Source organism: Erpetoichthys calabaricus, chromosome 9 (genome assembly GCF_900747795.2).
Source record: "Erpetoichthys calabaricus chromosome 9, fErpCal1.3, whole genome shotgun sequence".
In the NCBI taxonomy this organism is placed as follows: domain Eukaryota; kingdom Metazoa; phylum Chordata; class Cladistia; order Polypteriformes; family Polypteridae; genus Erpetoichthys; species Erpetoichthys calabaricus.
In genome coordinates this window covers 44,497,386-44,518,742 of record NC_041402.2, presented here as the reverse complement: position 1 = coordinate 44,518,742, position 21,357 = coordinate 44,497,386, and the positions used below count along the sequence as shown (strand labels likewise).

Below are 21,357 nucleotides of genomic sequence, written 5' to 3'. Positions count from 1 at the left end.
GTGACCAGTAGTGTCATGTTGCTGCATTCTCTGCTCCAGTCCTTAATCAGATCCTATTCATAATTTAAATATACTAGGAAGAAGTCTTTCTTCTTGGCCTTCTCAGACAAGCTGTATGAGTGGGTGTAACATTCAACCACAACCCTCAACTTATCTTGAAAGATAAGACCACACTGAATGCCTTCTTCTGAAAATTTGCTTTGTTCATGGTAATTAGTGATAGGAGAAATAAATCACACTGGGAGCAGTATAATCATGGCTAACCAAGTTTTTCTTGTTTAATAGTTTCCTGATTTTTTTCCACTATCTCATAATACATATATTCACAAACAGTAATAAGAAGTTGGAAATTAGGCAGCACTTATAACCTCTCTTCTTTAGCTCTCTACAAAATTGACTTTTTAAATATAAAGCCTTCTTGTCTTCAAATAAACAATGTGTTCATTTTTAAAGAAGGATTTAACACACTTTATCTTTATATATATATATATAAAGAAATAAATTTATATCTTTCAAAAAAGCTAATCATAAACAGCAATGCACTAAAGCTAGGGAAGGAATTTGTCATTCTGCACATACAGGGCAGTAAACTAGACTTGACTAGACTTGATATTATTCTGGAAGAATTAAGTGGATTGGACTGGCAAGCTTTGTTGGGCTGAATGGCCTATTCTTGTCTAGGTTGTTCCAATGTTCTAATAATCTAATGTTCTAAACAATGATTTTGTTGGATCCTCCAGGGGTACAATTAGGACAATAATGCAGGCAATGAGAAGTCAAGCTAAATTACATCTTTTATTGGCTAACTGAACAGAATGCAATAGCTCATTTTGCTTGACTTCTTCTTGCACCCACAATGGCTAACATGGTACAACAACCTACTAATACAGACATAATGCAGAAAAATTGTACTGGCTCATTATTGCACTAAAAACATTTTTAGTTGTCACTGAATTCTTTCAAAAAACAACTCAAAACTCATCTGTTCAGGAAGGCTTTTAGCTCTACTTGACTTTATTACCCTTCTCTCAGTTTACTTCTCTGTCAAGATGCTAATGTAACCTGTGTGTGTGTGTGCTAGACCATCAATTATGTTGTCTGTTTTTTTTTCCAGAATTCACTGTCTTAATCTCCTTTATTTATTTATCTGGTTTGTACAATACTATATACTGTATACGCTGCCGTTCTTTATTATATTCTGTAAGTGCCTTGAGCATGGGAAAGGCGCTATATAAATAAAATGTATTATTATTATTAGTAGTAGTAGTTCTAGTTAAACTAACAACTATGAAAACTTTCAAATTTCCAGCACTCCTATTTACACAAACGAGTGCACAAGTCAGTAAACTCAAATTCATTTACTGGTGATGTCTGGTGATTCCAGGTTTTTGATAAATAATTTCTCAATTCAAAGTCATTCTGTTTGTTAATTGAATCACTCATTATCTACTGTTATGTGGCTCTCATTTTGCAGTATCACAGGTTTAGAGCTGTATATGCACTACTTTTCCAATATAATTAACAAACTGTTTACTATACTGGAATGGATTTGTGCTTCTTAAATTCTGTTTTCTTTTTCTAATCATTAATTTTAAATAGAAAGTTTATAAAAAACCCACATGCGCACAAAAGCCCAGAGTAATCTTGTATCTATTAGGAACTAAGTTATATGAAGCTCATTTACTTTGTTTATGAAAAAACAAGCATTTAAGGGTTCAGACTTTTAAGCAAATTAAACGATGATTCATCATTGATGAATATAAGTATACAATGCAAATAAAAGACATTTCATTTATATCAAGTGACAGTAAAGGAATCTCAGTTAACTTCAAAGACAAGTAAAATGTACAATATAAAGAATTTCTGACATTGAGATAAAAAGCTGAGGAAAGCCATCTAATTAAATGTTTCACCCCTACAAGAACTGGTTTCTAAAGATACCGATTGAAACAAAAACCTGTTGCCCCTCTGGAGGCTGAGCCTGTGACCACTGGCAAATCCTATTTGCAGATCTTTGTATTTAGCACTTGTATTTAGCACTTTTCTGCCAATAGCTGACAAGAACCGATCCATAATACAATTTCATTTGAAATACATATTTTAGTTTACATTTAAAAATTATTTTTACTTAAAATATTTATTTCATGCCTTATTTGAGAAAATTTGTAAAAATAATTAACAGTTATTATTGACAGCAAACACATAACCCAGCCATAGGGGATGCACAAACCAGTGTGCTTCTTTGTGCCAATCCCAAGCCCGGATAAATGTGGAGGGTTACGTCAGGAAGGGCATCCAGTGTAAAATTTTGCCAAATCAATATGCGGACAACAATACAAATTCCCATACCGGATCGGTCGAGCCCCGGGTTAACAACGACCGCCACCAATACTGTTAACCAACAGGGTGCTGGCGGAAACTGGGCTACTGTTGGCGGAAGGAGAAGGGGGGGGGGGGGGGGAGAGAGACGTGTCCACATGCAGGAGGAGAGGAGGAAAGTAAAGAGAGTGGAACTGAGGTAGGAATTTTTAATATTGGCAGTATGACTGGTAAGGGAAGAGAGTTATCAGATATGATGGAGAGAAGGAAGGTTGATATATTGTGCGTGTGTGCAAGAGACTAAATGGAAGGGGAGTAAGGCCAGGTGGATAAGAGGTGGATTCAAATTGTTCTATCATGGTGTGGATGGGAGGAGAAATGGGGTAGGAGTTATTCTGATGGAACAGTATGTCAAGAGTGTTTTGGAGGTGAAAAGAGTGTCAGGCAGAGTAATGATTATGAAGCTGGAAATTGGAGGTGTGATGATGAATGTTGTTAGTGCATATGCATCGCAAGTTGGGTGTGCAATGGGTGAGAAAGAAGATTTTTGGAGTGAGTTGGATGAAGTGATGAACAGTGTACCCAAGGGACAGAAAGTGGTGATTGGAGTGGATTTCAATGGGCATGTTGGTGAAGGGAACAGTGGAGACGAAGAGGTGATGGGTAGGTATGGTATCAAGGAGAGGAATGAAGAAGGTCAGAGGATAGTGGATTTTGCCAGAAGGATGGACATGGTTGTGTTGAATATTTATTTTAAGACAAGGGAGGAACATAGGGTTACGTACAAGGGTGGAGGGAGATGCACACAGGTAGATTACATCCTATGCAGAAGAGCTGATCTGAAGGAGATTGAAGACTGCAAAGTGGTGACAGGGGAAAGTGTAGTTAAGCAGCATAGGATGGTGGTCTGTAGGATGACCTTGGAGATCAAGAAGAGGAAGAGAGTGAGGGCAGAGCCAAGGATCAAATGGTGGAAGCTGAAAAAGGAAGACTGCAAGGTTGAGTTTAGGGAGGAGGTGAGACAGGCACTGGGTGGTAGTGAAGAGTTACCAGACAGCTGGGAAACTACAGCAGATGTAGTAAGGGTGACAGCAAAAAGGGTGCTTGGTGTGAAATCTGGAAAGAGGAAGGAGGAAAAGGAAACCTGGTGGTGGAATGAGGAAATACAGGACAGTACACAGATGAAGAGGATGGCAAAGAAGAAGTGGGATAGTCAGAGAGATGCAGAAAGTAGACAAGAGTACAAGGAGATAAGGCGCAAGGTGAAGAGAGAGGAGGTGAAGGCTAAAGAAAAGGCGTATGATGAGTTGTATGAGAGGCTGGACACTAAGGAGGGAGAAAAGGACCTGTACCGATTGTCTAGACCAGGGGTCTGCAACCTTCACTATCAAAAGAGCCATTTTGCCCCCTCTTCCTCCAAAGAAAAATAGTCTGGAGCCGCAAAACATAACACAGCTTATAAACTTTTAAAAGTTTTAATCTTTTTTTAGATTTTACATGTTACAACCACGGAATACAACAAACAGAAGTGCAGTGTGCATGTGTAGGCCTACTTTGAAATAAATTTAACTGAACTCTGCAGGCCTATTTGAGTCCTTCCTATACCTGTATAAAATTAAAATAAAAACTAGCCCACTTTAATATAAATAAAACATTTAGCTGTAGCTTAGCAGCTTTAAAAAAGTAAACATAAAATTCCATTTCAGTGTGCTCTCATCCTCTTCAGGTTTCCCTCTCAGCCAGCAATCAACTGAAGCACCTGAACATACAAAAAAACCTACATCAGCTCCAGGTCTGAAATAAATGTGTTTTTTTTTTTTGTTTTTTTTAAATATTAGCCTATTAAATGCTATTGTTCTCACCTGTTTAATGTGACTTCTGTTTCTGAAGTTCGCTGCAGTTCATCTCTAGCACTTTGAGCTACTTTTTGTATGAAAATGTGCTATATAAATAAATGTTGTTGTTGTTCTATGTCGGGGCTATACGATGTGACTTTGACCTTCACACAGGACTGCAGGCTCATGTGTGAGGTGGGAGAGATAGTTGGACTTTATGAAGTTCATGCTTGAGAAAACTTGCTCACATAAGTATGTTGAGCCAAAGATGGACAGGACTCCAAATGCATATTTTTTCATGTTCATATATGTTTCGGGAATGGCACTCCGTGTATTGAAAACAAGTTTGTCGGGTTTGGGGAGGTTTTCAATATCAGTCCATTTGTGCTCTTTAGCGAGAGTAGCCTTCTGACGGGCGACTTCTTCAAGATCCGCTGTCAGGCATTTGAACTTGGACACCCATAAATCTTTATCCGCTATGCGGCCAGTTCAATTTCTAGATCGGGCTTACTTACTCCTGTGAATGCGGATGTGTTCAGCAGGGATGGGTCGATGTCCAGGGAAGGAGAGAGTGTTTTTTTTCTTTCTGAACTCACTGAATCTTTCTCTAAATGCAGCTTGCATTGCAATAATTGTACGGTGGAAATAATCACAATTTATGTGAATGTTCACTGCTTTGAACTCTCTCAGGGAGGGGAAGTGAGAGAGTGTACCTTTCTGTACATCTCTGGCAAACACTGTCATCATGCGCTCAAACACCAAAACATCCTACGCCAAAACATTTAAAGTCAGAGAATAGATGCTCTGATCTTTTTATGAACGATTCTTTCATGTATTCTCCGTCTGTGAACGGCTTACCCCTCCTTACGATCTCTTGAGCTGCCACAAAACTAGCAGCTGTAGTTGATTGTGGAGAAGTGATCCACTTTTTGAAAGTATGTTTGCTCTGTTCAGCTTTCCGTTGCAGTTCCGAAATTGCTCTCTTTCGCTCATCTTCACTTGGGTATTTTTCAGTGAATGCTGAGTGCTTGTTTCGAAAATGTCTTTCAACGTTACATTTTTTGTTGTTCGATAATTTATCGCCACATATTAAGCACACCGGTAAGCCAGCTTCGTTGGCGGTGAAGGCAAATGCTTCTGTCCACGCAGAATTAAACTCTCTGTTCTCTTCTGGGATTTTTCATTTTTGGGATTTATTCATGGTTAGTGCAGGGGTCGCACACTCCAGAAGCCACCTGCAGGTAAAGGCGAGGGCTATAGACGTAGATGTGACGCATATTTTAGTTGACAAATTATAAATAAAAAATAAAAATTAGATGTTAAAGTGTATAACAGTAGTAGTAGTAAATAAACATTATATATATTACATATATTATATACAAATTAAATTAAGAAATTGCCGTTATTCATTTTCATGTTTTTTTGTTTTTTTTTGTCAAGGCCAAAAGGAGCCATTACAAGGAGGCTGAAGAGCCGCATGCGGCTCCAGAGCCGCGGGTTGCCGACCCTGGGCTAGACAGAGGGACCCAGCTGGGAAAGATGTGCAGCAGGTTAGGGTGATAAAGGATAAAGATGGAAATGTACTCACAAGCAAGGAGAGTGTGTTGAGCAGATGGAAAGAGTACTTTGAGAGGCTGATGAATGAAGAGAACCAGAGAGAGAAGAGGTTGGATGATGTGGAGATAGTGAATCAGGAAGTGCAACGGATTAGCAAGGAGGAAGTAAGGACAGCTATGAAGAGAATGAAAAATGGAAAGGCCATTGGTCCAGATGACATACCTATGGAAGCATGGAGGTGTTTAGGAGAGATGGCAGTGGATTGTTTAATGGAATCTTGGAAAGTGACAGGATGCATGAGGAGTGGAAAAGAAGTGTACTGGTGCCAATATTTAAGAATAAGGGGGATGTGCAGGACTGCAGTAGCTACAGGGGAATAAAATTGATGAGCCACAGCATGAAGTTATGGGAAAGAGTAGTGGAAGCTAGGTTAAGAAGTGAGGTGATGATTAGTGAGCAGCAGTGTGGTTTCATGCCAAGAAAGAGCACCACAGATGCAATGTTTGCTCTGAGGATGTTGATGGAGAAGTTTAGAGAAGCCCAAGAAGGAGTTGCATTGTGTCTTTGTGGACCTGGAGAAAGCATATGACAGGGTGCCTCGAGAGGAGTTGTGGTATTGTATGAGGAAGTCGGGAGTGGCAGAGAAGTACGTAAGAGTTGTACAGGATATGTACGAGGGAAGTGTGACAGTGGTGAGGTCTGTGGTAGGAGCGACGGATGCATTCAAAGTGGAGGTGGGATTACATCAGGGATCAGCTCCGAGCCCTTTCTTATTTGCAATGGTGATGGACAGGTTGACAGACGAGATTAGACAGGAGTCCCCATGGACTATGATGTTTGCTGATGACATTATGATCTGTAGCAATAGTAGGGAGCAGGTTGAGGAGACCCTGGAGAGGTGGAGATATGCACTAGAGAGGAGAGGAATGAAGGTCAGTAGGAACAAGACAGAATACGTGTGTGTAAATGAGTGGGAGGTCAGTGGAATGGTGAGGATGCAGGGAGTAGAGTTGGCGAAGGTGAATGAGTTTAAATACTTGGGATCAACAGTACAGAGTAATGGGGATTGTGGAAGAGAGGTGAAAAAGAGAGTGCAGGCAGGGTGGAATGGGTGGAGAAGAGTGTCAGGAGTAATTTGTGACAGACAGGTATCAGCAAGAGTTAAAGAGAAGGTCTACAGGACGGTAGTGAGACCAGCTATGTTATATGGGTTGGAGACGGTGGCACTGACCAGAAGGCAGGAGACAGAGCTGGAGGTATCAGAGTTAAAGATGCTAACATTTGAACTGGGTGTGACAAGGATGGATAGGATTAGAAATGAGTACATCGTCCTCACAGGTGGTGTAGTGGTAGTGCTGCTGCTTTGCAGTAAGGAGACTGTGGAAGATTGTGGGTTCGCTTCCTGGTTCCTCCCTGTGTGGATAGCGCTTTGAGTACTGAGAAAAGCGCTATATAAATGTAATGAATTATTATTATTATTATTACATTAGAGGGTCAGCTCAAGTTGGACGGTTGGAAGACAAAGTCAGAGAGGCGACATTGCGTTGGTTAGGAAATGTGCAGAGGAGAGATGTTGGGTATATTGGGAGAAGGATGCTAAGGATAGAGCTGCCAGGGAAGAGGAATAGAGGAAGGCCTAAGCAAAAGTTTATGGATGTGGTGAGAGAGGACATGCAGGTGATGGGTGTAACATAACAAGATGCAGAGAACAGAAAGATATGGAAGAAGATGATCCACTGTGGAAACCCCTAACGGGAGCAACTGAAAGAAGAAGAAGACTGACAGCAAACGCATAATCAGCTAATAAACTTTTTAACCATTTAATATCAATAACGTTTTTAAATGTTGCAGCATTAATAAATCACTTTTGCTCAATTCAGTCATTATATGTTGGAAAGTCTGGATGTTGGCACTAAAAAAACCTAGGGTCTTGTTTATAGAAAGGTGAGTAGAATGAACCTACATCTAATTGCACACATATTCCTTAAATGTGAATAAAAAGAACTTAAATCTGTGTGTACAAATATTCATAAATTTTTTAAAAATTATTTATAAAACCTCCATACAAACAAACAGACATTCCATTCCTAAATCTCTTGCACTTGTGGCCTACTTAAGAATCACATATCACCTTAGACCTGTGTGCATCTTTATGAGTACATCATTTCCAGACAGACAGCCCATTGTATCTTACATTGCAATACAAGCAGCAACAATTTTGCCTTGATTAACTCTGCTAAAATGACAGGTGAATTCCTGGTTTGAGAAAACAGAAAAATGTAATTGTAATGTGACCATGTTTCTGAGTCAGAGGTAGGGATTTGGTACACTGGTCAGGTTATAACAGTGTTTATCAAGTGGTGAGCAGACAGAGAGATATTCCCAATCTGTCTCTGTGCAAGGTCCCTGTTTCAAGGAACCCAAGTACAGAGAATTTATACATAGACTGGAATAGTGTGATTGTGCATCAAAGGACTCTTAAGGACATCTACTGGCAGAGGTCTATAAGGAAGGTTCTTGATAGTTCATAACAGCTCATTAGCCATTTATCATCATGAGCAAAAAAAGCCTAACTAATCTTTGAAAATGTTAGTGCACTCTCCAACTAATGCAATGTGTAAAAAGTGAGCAAGTGCATTCTTGACTCCTTACTTTTGAAAGATTTGTATCCATATGTGGTGAAGACACTTTCCTAATTAGTCATTAATGATATTAGACTGATGAGGTACATGTTGCATTTTATAACTAAGTCATATTTGGAATAATGATGCAAAACAGTGGGTGTTTCATAAAAATAAAAATAACACCTTTTGTGATTATATATGCTTTAACTTGGATGAAAAATTAACAGTTATTCTATTGCTTTCCCTTAATAATCTATCTAAATTGCCGCTCTGTTTGTCTGTATCAATGTTAAGGTTATTCTGATGTTGGTTGCCTATTTTTTCTTAAGGGTTTAAGGATTTCCCACTTGATGATAATGAATACTTTTTATTTGTTTATTTTATTATGCATTCATATAATAACCAACCGTCATGAGTAAATCTACTATCTGAAGAAATACCAAAGTGAACAAAAAATATTTTCACATCAGTCACAAGTTTTATAACAGTGATTTACATATAAGATCAAATCCATGGAATTTAACACCATACAATTGTTTTAGAAATTAGAACACTGTTTTGAACCTGAAAGACTTACACACATCACCAGCAGATCCAGCAGATATTTAAAAACTCAAGTTTCAACCTACAATATTTTACCAGGACAGAAATATAAGGAAAAATACAAAAATGTTTTATCAAGCATACTTCACTAAGCATGCTGTACAACATGATGGACTGTATGCTCATAAGGACAATGGCACCTGAACAAAATGTCAGAGTGCTTACAAATGTAACAATAAGATCTGGGCAAACTCTGTACAAAGGCAAGTCACCAGGTAGTAAAGCTGACCATCCAGGCTTAAGGCTTAATGAAACAAATCTTTGGGTTAAAATTCCTCAGCTAACTCATTGTGCTCTGAGTTTGATTGCATCTTTTTGCACTGACATCGAATGTGCACTGCATAGTCTGCAACTCTGCATATATACAGTAACTCTTGTAATTCTTCTTACTCTCTTTTAAACAAATATAAAGGTAGATACATTAAAAGAGAAATTACAGCCATACAAGGTACCAAAAACATATAAAAAGAAAAAAAAACAACACAACATAAGTCAGTGTACAATAAAAACCAATATTTAGGGCAAATGTATGACATACAAGTCTTAATCTTAAAGAATTAGTCAAGCAGTCATGTCTATTATGTGGTTCAAATAATGTGCTTTTGGATGCTATTCTTTGTGAACTTATGATATATAAAATTAAACTGAGAAAACCACTGTGACTACAGAGAACATCCAGGCAAAATATGCATTATATTTTTAAGAATTTCTGGTGACTAGTAATCACTTCCATGGTCCCCATGCACACTCACCTAAGCTTGTTGGTGACATCCTCACCAAGTTGCTGGAAGATTGCTTCCTTCACAAACTTTTCTGACTGAACAATCTTTTTAGAAACATAAGTGGCCAGCCGCTCTCGTACCTTCGTCCTGTGCAGGATCTTTGGGCAAGCCTTCTCAGCTGTATCAAGCATTGTCTGCACCAACACCTGAAATGTAACAGGCAAAGCTCTAACGTGGAAAGCACTATCTGGTATGCCTGATTTAGGAATCACAATATAAAAGTAAGGGATAATTCATTTTTGAAGAACAATTCAGGGACACAGTTGTCCTCAAACTTCTTAATTCACATTTAAATTAGAAAAGTTTTCTTCACACAAAGAACCATAGACTCATGGAATAAATTACCAAGTATTGTGGCAGAGAATAGGATTTTAATTCAGTGCACTGTACTTGATTAATTCAGCACACTGTACTTGAAAGGTAGAATTCAGGAGGCACAATACCTGCATCTCACTTCTGACAGCCTGGCTGATCTCATCTATGAGTTTCTTTAGCCTGCAGTGCACAATGCCAGCACTTGGGGTCAGTCTTCCCATTTCATAAAGGCTGGGAAGAAGCTGCAGAGGAAAACATTTCATAGCAGTAGAGTAACATGCTTGTCACTGGTATGAAGTTGCTTAACAAAAGTCATCTTTTCTTAAAGCAGTCATATATTTCCACAAATATGTTACCAGGATCATGGAATGCTATATTTAAAAAAAATCTAAAGCTCCAAGAATGGTTTACACTCACTGTCATGGAAGCCCTGGCATTACACAACACTTCTTCAGCAAGCAGAATGTCTTCTTGGACCTCTTTGACAGAGAAGCTCTGAAGTGGCTTCACTTTGTCTTCAAGTTTGGCACACATGCGTTTCACCAGCTGCAAAGACAGTCTACCATCACTTGTAAAGTTTCAAAAAGTCTCCTCATGTACATTTTTTTTTTACCAATGCTTTACCTGAAGGGGAATACAAGACAGAAATATCTAGAAATATAGATGTAAGGTATCCTGTATGATACAGCAAACTACCAAAAGTAAAAACATCACATGCTTCACAACTCACTCCCTGAATAAATGTGACCATAATTCTGTTACCTATATTTTGTCCCTTAAGAAAAAAAAAACTGTATAGCTCATTGAGCACACAGCTTGGAAAATAAATGTTCTCAAATTAATTTCTACAATGACTGCTAACTCTCTGAATTACTTACTCTCAAGTTACCTCACATCTTTGTCCGCAAAATTTAAAATTAACAACTCATTCCATAATAGTAAATCAATTTTAAAAATGACATTGTAAAAGACCCTGCTATTTTAATGATGGCTTCAAATATTTTAATGCACAAGTGGACTTCATTTTGTTAACTGTAAGAAAAAAAATATTCATATTTTAAGTGAAGATATTAACAAAAGGTTCAAGGAAAGTTTTCAAATGCTATTAACAATATTAAGTACACTGATTTTTTTTACAGAAATCAACATGAGAGTAGTGAACTTTGAGACTGTTCAGACAAGAGCCTTGGGATAGTCTCATCAAAGACCTTTTAAAATGCAGTTTGTGCTGCAGGTAATCCGACTGGGTGTACCTGACGTTTACCTAAACTCACACCCTGCTACTGCATTGGCCTTTAACTAATCATTGTCAAACTGATATGCAAAATTTCACAATCCAAGTAAACAGTTGCAGCTATGCTTTTAAAGATGTTTTGAAAATGCAAAAAAAAAATCTGTATGAAAGCACAAAAATGAAGGGAATCTGCAACTTTCCACAGAAAGCATTCCAATCAGGAAGCAATTTTCTGTTTAAAGTTTTTTTTTATCTGTTTCTTAAGCAAAAATTTCTTTCTATTTGAAACTGCACTGTACCTGCTCTGAGGTGCTTGTCATTATTCCTTGCTGAAGTCGAAAGGCTCGCTCAGAGACTGCTGTTTGTCTCTGGTTGTTCCTTTGAAGCCATGCTTGTATCTAAGAAGTAATAAGGGCACTCATTACAGCTAATATATAATAAATAACACATAATATTCCCTGAGATCCCACAAACATTCCTGGACTTGGTTATGTTTCTCACAAAGCTTTATCACCTTCTGCACAGCTTCCTCTGTCTTTTCAGGGTTGTTGCGGTATGCTTGAGACACATCATTTATTGGGATAGGCATACACTTCAGAGTATAGTTTCTGATGGAACACAGACATACTGTACATGTATGTTGAGCATACAAAAAACATTTCTAAGTAGATAAAACAATTTTAGACCTTGTATATATAAATCAATGAACCTACCGTTCCAGGGCATGAGCAACATCAAGGAAGCCTGCAGCAGATGTGTTATTCCTATCCCAGATCACTGTTCTGCCAAAATGATGAAGAAGCAAAAATATGTTGATTGTAAGATGCAGGCGCCTGCTGCCTGAGCAAAAATATTCACCGATATATTTTGTATATATAAATTAAAATGTGCATCCAAATGTTTTTAACTCAAGACAATGACAACAAAAGTACACCCCTATTTTAAACTTTGTATTGTATTGTATTGCATTGCATTATCATTCTCTGTACTTGTCAGGTCATATTATTGTTTCCTTATCAGAATGACTTGTGATGCTTTAGTATATGTAAGGTATACTATATTATTGTTTTAGCAAAGTACACCAAGGACACTGGATAGTACTTTTTTAATATGGAGCACAAATAAAATACTTATACAGTAACACCTAATCTAACAAAAACAACTTTAACCACAGAGGAAACAACAAGACACCCTCTGTAGCAACTTTAGGGTTTGAAGAAGGGGCCTGAGTTGCCTCGAAAGCTTGCATATTGTAATCTTTTCAGTTAGCCAATAAAAGGTGTCATTTTGCTTGGCTTTTCTCTATAATCAAGGCAAGGTAAGAGATGACAAGCAGAAGTGAGAAAATGATAAAGATATATTGGCCAGATAGAGTTCTTGGTTACAACTGAAGTCCACTGCATTCCCATGTTGTTACAGTTATATTATTACCCTAGTGTGGTGTTGACCTGCAAGGCTTTGGCCAGCATCTTGGCGCCCATGTCTCCCATGTAGTTACCACTGATGTCAATCTTGGTCAGGCTATTGTTACTTCCTAAGGCAGTGATTAGGACATTGGTGCCAGTCTTCAACCTGGACTCAGCCACAGACAATGATTCTAAGGGCTACAGACAACATGGAAAAAGTAAGCCGTGAGTTACACAAAGAACACTCTTCACCCCCACTCATTCATCCACATGTACTTAGAAACAAATTGTTTAATACAAAAGCAATATTTACTTCATTGTGACAGAACATATGACTATTTGAAGTAAATTTTATAGAATTTTAATTCATAATGCTCTTATTATTATAGATACTGAAATATTAACAATTTACCCTTTCTGACCTTCTTCTAAAAACGTGACATACAGCCTTCTTTCAGCAAACTGCTATGTGGTTGACCTTATTAATGAAAATATTTTTAGATATCTTTGCATACAGTACGATAAAGACCGTGTTGATTATGACTCAATCTAAACTGCCCTGAGATTAGCTCAGTAAGGGTTGCTTAAGACACAGGCAGAAATGTAACACCTGCATGTATGCACCTTATAGGAAATTTCAGTGTCAGTGAGGCAGGGATAAGGTTTTATTTAACTTTGGATGAAAGGGGAGTTACACAGGAAGTGAGAATTAACTTTACAAACTATGAGTGATTTATGCCAACTGATTCTCCTCTTGAACTTAACTGACAATGTTTGTATTTTGACATGCTCTTCCATGGTAAATCCTAATATTCTGCATCATCAAAGCTTCACATTCTGCCATTCACCACAGGAGCAAGAACACTGCTTGGATAACATCTTTACCACCCTGAAGAACAGGCAGGAGAGGTAGTTGGAGGGAGCAGTGTGGGAGTTTTATAGGGATCCTTTAAGGCACCCTTGTTTCATTGGATAGAAATATAGAAATTATACAACAGTGCATACACAGATAACAAGGGAAAAATGCTTTTTTTTTTTTTTTTTTTTTTTTTTTTTTTACAAACTGCTTTAACACAATTGATTGTTGATGAAACACACAGGGAAGCCATTAAATGAAACCAATCCACAGAAATAATGGTAGACATATTTACAAAGCTTCAATGACTCTCTTGCCTAAAATACTACAGAATATGATAAACACAGTGCCTATATTACAGGACCCCAGCCCTGTTAATATTTGTCAGACTCATACTCCAAAGCAGACCTTTTTGAAATTATTAATGCTTAGAAAAGATACCTACACACTCTTCCTCTTGAATAAGCTGGACAATTCGGTGAAGAACATCTGCCAGGGCCCTAAAATTAAAAAAAAAAAGTAATTAATAAAGCATAACTGCAAAATGCTTTTACACAAGCATTTTTCAGTTACAACCAAAGTTCAAGTTCAGTTTGGAGCAGAACCTGAATAAATTACCTACAGTCTACAATTCACAGGTAGTGTATGAAAGAGGCTTTAAGTAACTAACCAAAATGTCACTAGCAGATATTTTATTGGTGAAAACTTAATTTCAAATTCTACACTTAAACAAAAAAAAAACTTGCATTTTGTAAACAACAAGTGCTCTCCTGGAATCTCTCCATAATAGAAATAAAGCACAAAATCATTACATTTAAATATATTAATTGAAATAAAAGAAAATACAAAATAAGTGTAAATATGGGTAAATATATAAATAAATGGGGAAAATCAAAGTGCAAAGAAAAGAAATAAACACAAACTACCTCTAAGCCTATTATACACTTGGCTTGAAACTAACTAACTGCTGTGATGACTCATTTACATGACAACAAACAAAGCACTACTAAAGACACTTTTTCCTTCCCATCTTTCATTGTCTTCTCATTCTCTCTGGTATGACATTGACCTCTTCAAACCCATCTGCTCCAAATACTAGTAGACTGAAGTGATGATAATCATTATCCATGGGTCACTTGGCTAGAACGCCCTATAGCCTTTCCTGTGTCCCTACAACTCAAAACATGTCTAGTTCAAAAAGGGTGGGTACTTTCATGTGGTCTCTATACTGCTCATTTCATTAACTAGGCAACATTGACCTTCCAGTCAGAGAGAATGTACTAATCCCTAGCAGTTAAACAAGAAAATGTTTACTCCTTGTACTGCCTATTTTCAACTATAAAACCTTGTCCATTTTTGATCTCCATATTATAAAAACAACAGAGCAGTGCTAGAGAAAGTCTAAAAGAGAGCAATTAGACTGATTCCAGGACAGCACTGCTTGAGCTATGAGGAAAACGGATACTAAGCAATAATACAATGCAGGAGTTCAAAATCATTAAAAGAATTAGTATTGTGGATTTTACAATGTACTTTAAATGATTTCTTCAACAAGAAAACAGGAACATAGATGGAAACTGTTTAAGGATAAAATTCTGTATAAAAGTTTAAAACATTTTTTTGAGACAGAATCATAGATAAATGGAATAGGTTACCAAGTACACCAGTAGACAGTAGTGCTTTGGGGACCTCAAACTGAAGATACCCTCTAGCATTCTGAGACCTGCTTTCCTATCATTTCTGGGTGCCTCTCTATCTCACCACATTCTGGAAAAACCAGACATGTCAGAATTTGCCACCCTTTGCAGCTCCTGCTCCTAATGCTCTGTCACTGTCAGTGTGGTATTCCCTTTCTTACAGTAGATTACAGCAGAATAGCCAATAGTCTTCTTGGTTGTACCCTTGTCTTTAATGAATACTACTTCACATTGTTTTTTAATACTATAAATGGAAAGGTGTTAAAAGTGCCAGCTGTATTCTTGTAATCAAGCACTAATTGGTGATTGGATTTCATTTTACCATGCTTTTCCTTAAAATAACAAAATATAAAATTTGTTTGTCTGTCTCTTCTCTGATACAAATTATATTGTGCTGAACATGGATCCAGCTCATGAAAGTGCACTACAACCTAATCTCATCACCTTTACCTATATATGAAGACTCATGAATACTGGAAAGAATGTCAAAATGTCTACCATCAAACTTTAATACTTATGCACTTCAAAATAAAGCTCCATCATATTTTATAGTCAGAAACACTAGCATATATGTGAACTCAAGGAAAGGTGGGGTTACAGATCGCCACTAAGTCTTCCAAAGCCAGACTCACTTAGACTTCATCCCAAAATTCTTTCCAAGAGAGAGATGGCGGATGGACTGACTTCTTCCAATGGACAGAACCAAGGTCACCATGTCACTATCAAATCCTGCATAAGGCACAAAACAGGGTAAGTGATATAAATAAATAAGGGACTGCCACTAAAGCTAGATTAGTTCATGTACTTAAATCATTAAACAAACAAAACAAACAAACAAACCTTCTATGATGAATGAAAACTTTGGACGGCGTTTTCCCTTGCCCGGACGCAGGTCACCGGGGCCTCCCTCTGGAGCCAGGCCTGGAGGTGGGGCTCGATGGCGAGCGCCTGGTGGCCGGGCCTGCACCCATGGGACTCGGCCGGGCACAGCCCGAAGAGGCAACGTGGGTCCCCCTTCCCATGGGCTCACCACCTATGGGTGGGGCCAAGGAGGTCGGGTGCAGTGTGAGTTGGGTGGTGGCCGAAGGCGGGGACCTTGGCGGTCCGATCCTCGGCTACAGAAGCTGGCTCTTGGGACGTGGAATGTCACCTCTCTGAAGGGGAAGGAGCCTGAGCTAGTGCACGAGGTTGAGAGGTTCCAGCTAGATATAGTCGGACTCACCTCGACGCACAGCTTGGACTCTGGAACCAATCTCCTTGAGAGGGGCTGGACTCTCTACCACTCTGGAGTTGCCCCCGGTGAGAGGTGCTGAGCAGGTGTGGGTATACTTATTGCCCCCCGACTTGGAGCCTGTACATTGGGGTTTACCCCGGTAGACAAGAGGGTAGCCTCCCTCCGCCTTCGGGTGGGGGGACGGGTCCTAACTGTTGTTTGTGCGTATGCACCGAACAGCAGTTCGGAGTACCCACTCTTTTTGGAGTCCCTGGAGGGGGTGCTAGAGGGCATACCTTCTGAGGACTCCCTCGTACTACTGGGAGACTTCAGTGCTCACATGGGCAATGACAGCGAGACCTGGAAGGGCGTGATTGGGAGGAATGGCCCCCCCGATCTGAACCCGAGTGGTGTTTTGTTATTGGACTTCTGTGCTCATCACGGATTGTCCATAACAAACACCATGTTCAAGCATAGGGGTGTTCATATGTGCACTTGGCACCAGGACACCCTAGGCCTCAGTTCGATGATCGACTTTGTGGTCGTGTCATCGGACTTGCGACCACATGTCTTGGACACTCGGGTGAAGAGAGGGGCAGAGCTGTCAACTGATCACCACCTGGCGGTGAGTTGGCTTTGATGGTGGGGGAGGATGCCGGTCAGGCCTGGTAGGCCCAAACGTGTTGTGAGGGTCTGCTGGGAACGTCTGGCAGAGCCCCCTGTCAGAAGTAGCTTCAACTCCCACCTCCGGCAGAACTTCAACCACATCCCGAGGGAGGTGGGGGACATTGAGTCCAAATGGGCCATGTTCCGTGCCTCTATTGTTGAGGCGGCTGACCGGAGCTGTGGCCGTAAGGTGGTCGGTGCCTGTCGTGGCGGCAATCCCCGAACCCGTTGGTGACACCGGCGGTGAGGGATGCCGTCAAGCTGAAGAAGGAGTCCTACAGGACCCTTTTGTCCTGTGGGACTCTGGAGGCAGCTGATAGGTACCGGCAGGCCATGCGGAATGCTGCTTTGGTGGTTGTTGAGGCAAAAACTCGGGCATGGGAGGAGTTTGGGGAGGCCATGGAGAACTACTTTCGGACGGCTACGAGGAGACTCTGGTCCAACGTCCGGCGTCTCAGGAGGGGGAAGCAGTGCAGTGTCAACACTGTATATGGTGGGGATTGTGCACTGCTGACCTCGACTCGGGACATTGTAGGTCGGTGGGGGGGGGGGGGGGGGTGGGGGGGGGGGGTGTGTGTACTTCAAAGACCTCCTCAATCCCACTAACATGCCTTCCAATGAGGAAGCAGAGCCTGGGGACTCGGAGGTGGGCTCCCCCATCTCTGGGACTGAGGTCACCGAGGTGGTCAAAAAACTCCTTGGTGGCAGGGCCCCGGGGGTGGATGAGATACGCCCGGAGTTCCTCAAGGCTCTGGATGTTGTAGGGCTGTCTTGGTTGACACGTCTCTGCAACATCGCATTGACATCAGGGACAGGGCCTCTGGATTGGCAGACTGGGGTGGTGGTCCCCCTCTTTAAGAAGGGGGACCGGAGGGTGTGTTCCAACTACAGAGGGATCACACTTCTCAGCCTCCCTAGAAAAGTCTATTCGGGGGTCCTGGAGAGGAGGGTCCGTCGGATAGTCGAGCCTTGGATTCAGGAGGAACAGTGTGGTTTTCATCCTGGTCGCGGAACAGTGGACCAGCTCTACACCTTTAGCAGGGTCCTGGAGGGTGCATGGGAGTTTGCCCAACCAGTCTACATGTGTTTTGTGGACTTGGAAAAGGCATTCGACCGTGTCCCTCGGGGAATCCTGTAGGGGGTACCCCGAGAGTATGGGGTACCAAACCCCCTGATAAGGGCTGTTTGGTCCCTGTACGATCGGTGCCAGAACTTGGTCCGCATTGCCGGCAGTAAGTCGAACCCGTTTCCAGTGAGAGTTGGACTCTGCCAGGGCTGCCCTTTGTCACCAATTCTGTTCATAACTTTTATGGACAGAATTTCTAGGCACAGCCAGGGCGTTGAGTGGGTCCGGTTTGGGGGACACAGGATTGGGTCACTGCTTTTTGCAGATGATGTTGTCCTGTTTGCTTCATCAGGCCGTGATCTTCAGCTCTCTTTGGATCGGTTCGCAGCTGAGTGTGAAGCAGCTGGGATGGAAATCAGCACCTCCAAATCCGAGACCATGGTCCTCAGCCGGAAAAGGGATGAGTGTCCTGTCAGGGTTGGTAGCGAGATCCTGCCCCAAGTGGAGGAGTTCCAGTATCTCGGGATCTTGTTCACGAGTGAGGGAAGAATGGAGCGTGAGATCGACAGGCAGATCGGTGCAGCATCTGCAGTGATGCGGGCTCTGCATCGGTCTGTCATGGTGAAAAAGGCGGCTCAGCTCTCAACTTACCAGTCGATCTATGTTCCTACCCTCACCTATGGTCATGAGCTATGGGTAGTGACTAAAAGAATGAGATCGCGAATACAAGCGGCTGAAATGAGTTTCCTCCGTAGGGTGTCTGGGCTTTCCCTTAAAGATAGGGTGAGAAGCTCAGTCATCCGGGAGGGGCTCAGAGTAGAGCCGCTGCTCCTCCGCATCGAGAGGAGTCAGATGAGGTGGCTCGGGCATCTGATCAGGATACCTCCTGGACGCCTCCCTGGTGAGGTGTTCCGGGCACGTCCAACTGGGAGGAGGCCCAGGGGAAGACCCAGGACACGCTGGAGGGACTATGTCTCTCGGCTGGCCTGAGAACGCCTCGGGATTCCCCCGGAAGAGCTAGAAGTAGTGGCCTGGGAGAGGGAAGTCTGGGCATCTCTGCTCAAGCTGCTGCCTCCACGACCCGACCTCGGATAAGCGGAAGAGAATGGATGGATGGATGGATTTAAATCATAGTAATAAAAGCTCCTTCATGACTTGACAAGCCAATATAAATGAATTTAAACTTCTTGGTTATTTAAATCAACTTAACTGTTAACCCAAAAAATATAAGTGATTTGACTAACTTTAATTTAAATCACAGAAGGTGAGATTATCTCTATAGAAATTGCAGAGAAGCTAAGAATCATTGATCTTTTGTAAAATGTAAGACCTATTACTGGATCAAGAATAATATAGGTCTTTATATGCACAATATCATAACGGTGTATTACTACAGGAAATTTTATGCATAAATGTACTTATAATTTATGAAACTACTGTAGCCTAACTGCCTGAAAGTGACTGTTGTTGAGAAGATCACCACCAAACAAAACAGCAAGGGCATTCTAGAAAGATTTTGTGGTCTCCATGCTGATGCACAAATAAACAAGTCAAATATGTACATGTTAAAAGTAATGATGGCTCAACAACGGATACACTGAATAATTTGCATTGAGCCCAAATTAATCTCTTATCAGTCATAACGTTCTATATCAGTGGGAGACTATACATTACACATAGTGATTTTGTTATTATTCTGTGAGAGAGCTCTTGGAGACTACAAGATCATCTTAGAATAGTGTTAGATATAAGCAACTCTAGGCTACTGAAAATGGAACGTAGATCAGCAATTGACATGACAATCAAGAACACATTCTCACTTACCATTATCTGACAAGTCTAAACGCCCAATGGCATTGGCCTCAAATATGTGATCTTGGATGACTTGTGCGCCAGGTGACCTCAACTACGAAAAAAACAAGAAAAAAAAATACACTGGGGAACACTATACTACTACCTCATATCACCAAAGCATGTCCTTTCACTTGTACCTTTAAAAAATAATATATATCCAAAGTCTGAGACACTGCAATCAAGTCACAGAAAGTAGAAAAGAATATCTTAACTCAGACACAACATACAGCATTCAAATAAAAAAAAAATAGCAAGCATCTTCAAGTAATGGCCATATCTTTTCAGTCTTATTATGGTATAGTTCACAAAATTACTGGATAACAATAAATAGTCAAAGTAGTTAAACAAAAAAATAAAGGGATTAAATTAAAAAAAATTTTTTAAAGATACGAGGAACATTCAAAAAATTTCCGCACTTTTTTTTAACTCTATTTATTAAAAATTTCAAAAACAAATTACATCACTTTTCTACATAGTCACCTTTGTTTGAGATGCAATTTTCCCAGCATCGTACTAGCTTTCACCATTTCCAACAATAAATATAAAAGTGCAGAAACTTTTTGAATGTGCCTCATAAAAATAACAGTTTTACAGTTCACACATTTCATTTTGAAAGGAACTCCATTATTCTAACCTATTAAATATTTACCTGTACTATTTACAATGAGAAAAGTATAACATCTGAAAAATGAAGTTTAAATAATAAAGGCATAATTTGAAGAATACACTTCAGTGTACTGCAAAATCCTAGTATATCATATGCCTACTTTATACTTTAGAACTCATACAAAATACATTACTGTACATTGTAATAAAATGAGTTTATTTATTTTAAAAAGATTCAACATCCAGGTATATTACAAATTATTGATTTAAGAATCTACTTTTGTCAGAAGATGGTGGCTGGGAGCAAAGTTAGACTAGTTCATTGTAAAACACAACCACTCCCAAACCATCATTCACTTCTAAATGTAATCTGGGATCACTTTTCAGATATTTTATCAATTTTATTATATTCCAACTTAAGAAGAAAGACATACCACAGAAATAATGTGCCTGTGAAATTTGGATGCTGCCACTGTAACTGTTAATTTCACTTTTGTCAATTGACAGTGTATATGTGATAGAAACAGAAACTTACCAAAAAGGGCTTGGGTTCAATAGATTCTCATAAATTGGCCCTCTGTTTTTAACCCATGTTGCTAGTACATGTAAGAGTATATTGACATATTCAGCTGGCATTCAGAAATGTGTTTTTAAGTGACAATATAAATTTAGTTCTTCATAAAGTTTTTGAAATCAACAATGTACAATGCAGCATGTGCTATTA

General features: G+C 39.9%; 1 protein-coding gene across 5 annotated transcripts in view; it reads right to left on the bottom strand.

Annotated features, from left to right (window-relative positions):
• The window catches only part of carmil2 (capping protein regulator and myosin 1 linker 2), a 119,957-nt gene that overhangs the window by 52,541 nt on the left and 46,059 nt on the right, over positions 1–21,357 (bottom strand). For all 5 annotated transcript variants that reach the window (XM_051931514.1, XM_051931516.1, XM_028809416.2 and 2 more), the window contains 10 exons: positions 19,998–20,079; positions 15,861–15,957; positions 13,977–14,031; positions 12,701–12,873; positions 11,983–12,051; positions 11,784–11,877; positions 11,569–11,667; positions 10,453–10,581; positions 10,164–10,277; positions 9,691–9,866 (listed from right to left, as the gene is read on the bottom strand). In XM_051931514.1, coding sequence (XP_051787474.1) covers positions 9,691–9,866; positions 10,164–10,277; positions 10,453–10,581; positions 11,569–11,667; positions 11,784–11,877; positions 11,983–12,051; positions 12,701–12,873; positions 13,977–14,031; positions 15,861–15,957; positions 19,998–20,079 — 1,088 coding nt within the window. The remainder of the gene's footprint in view (positions 1–9,690; positions 9,867–10,163; positions 10,278–10,452; positions 10,582–11,568; positions 11,668–11,783; positions 11,878–11,982; positions 12,052–12,700; positions 12,874–13,976; positions 14,032–15,860; positions 15,958–19,997; positions 20,080–21,357) is intronic.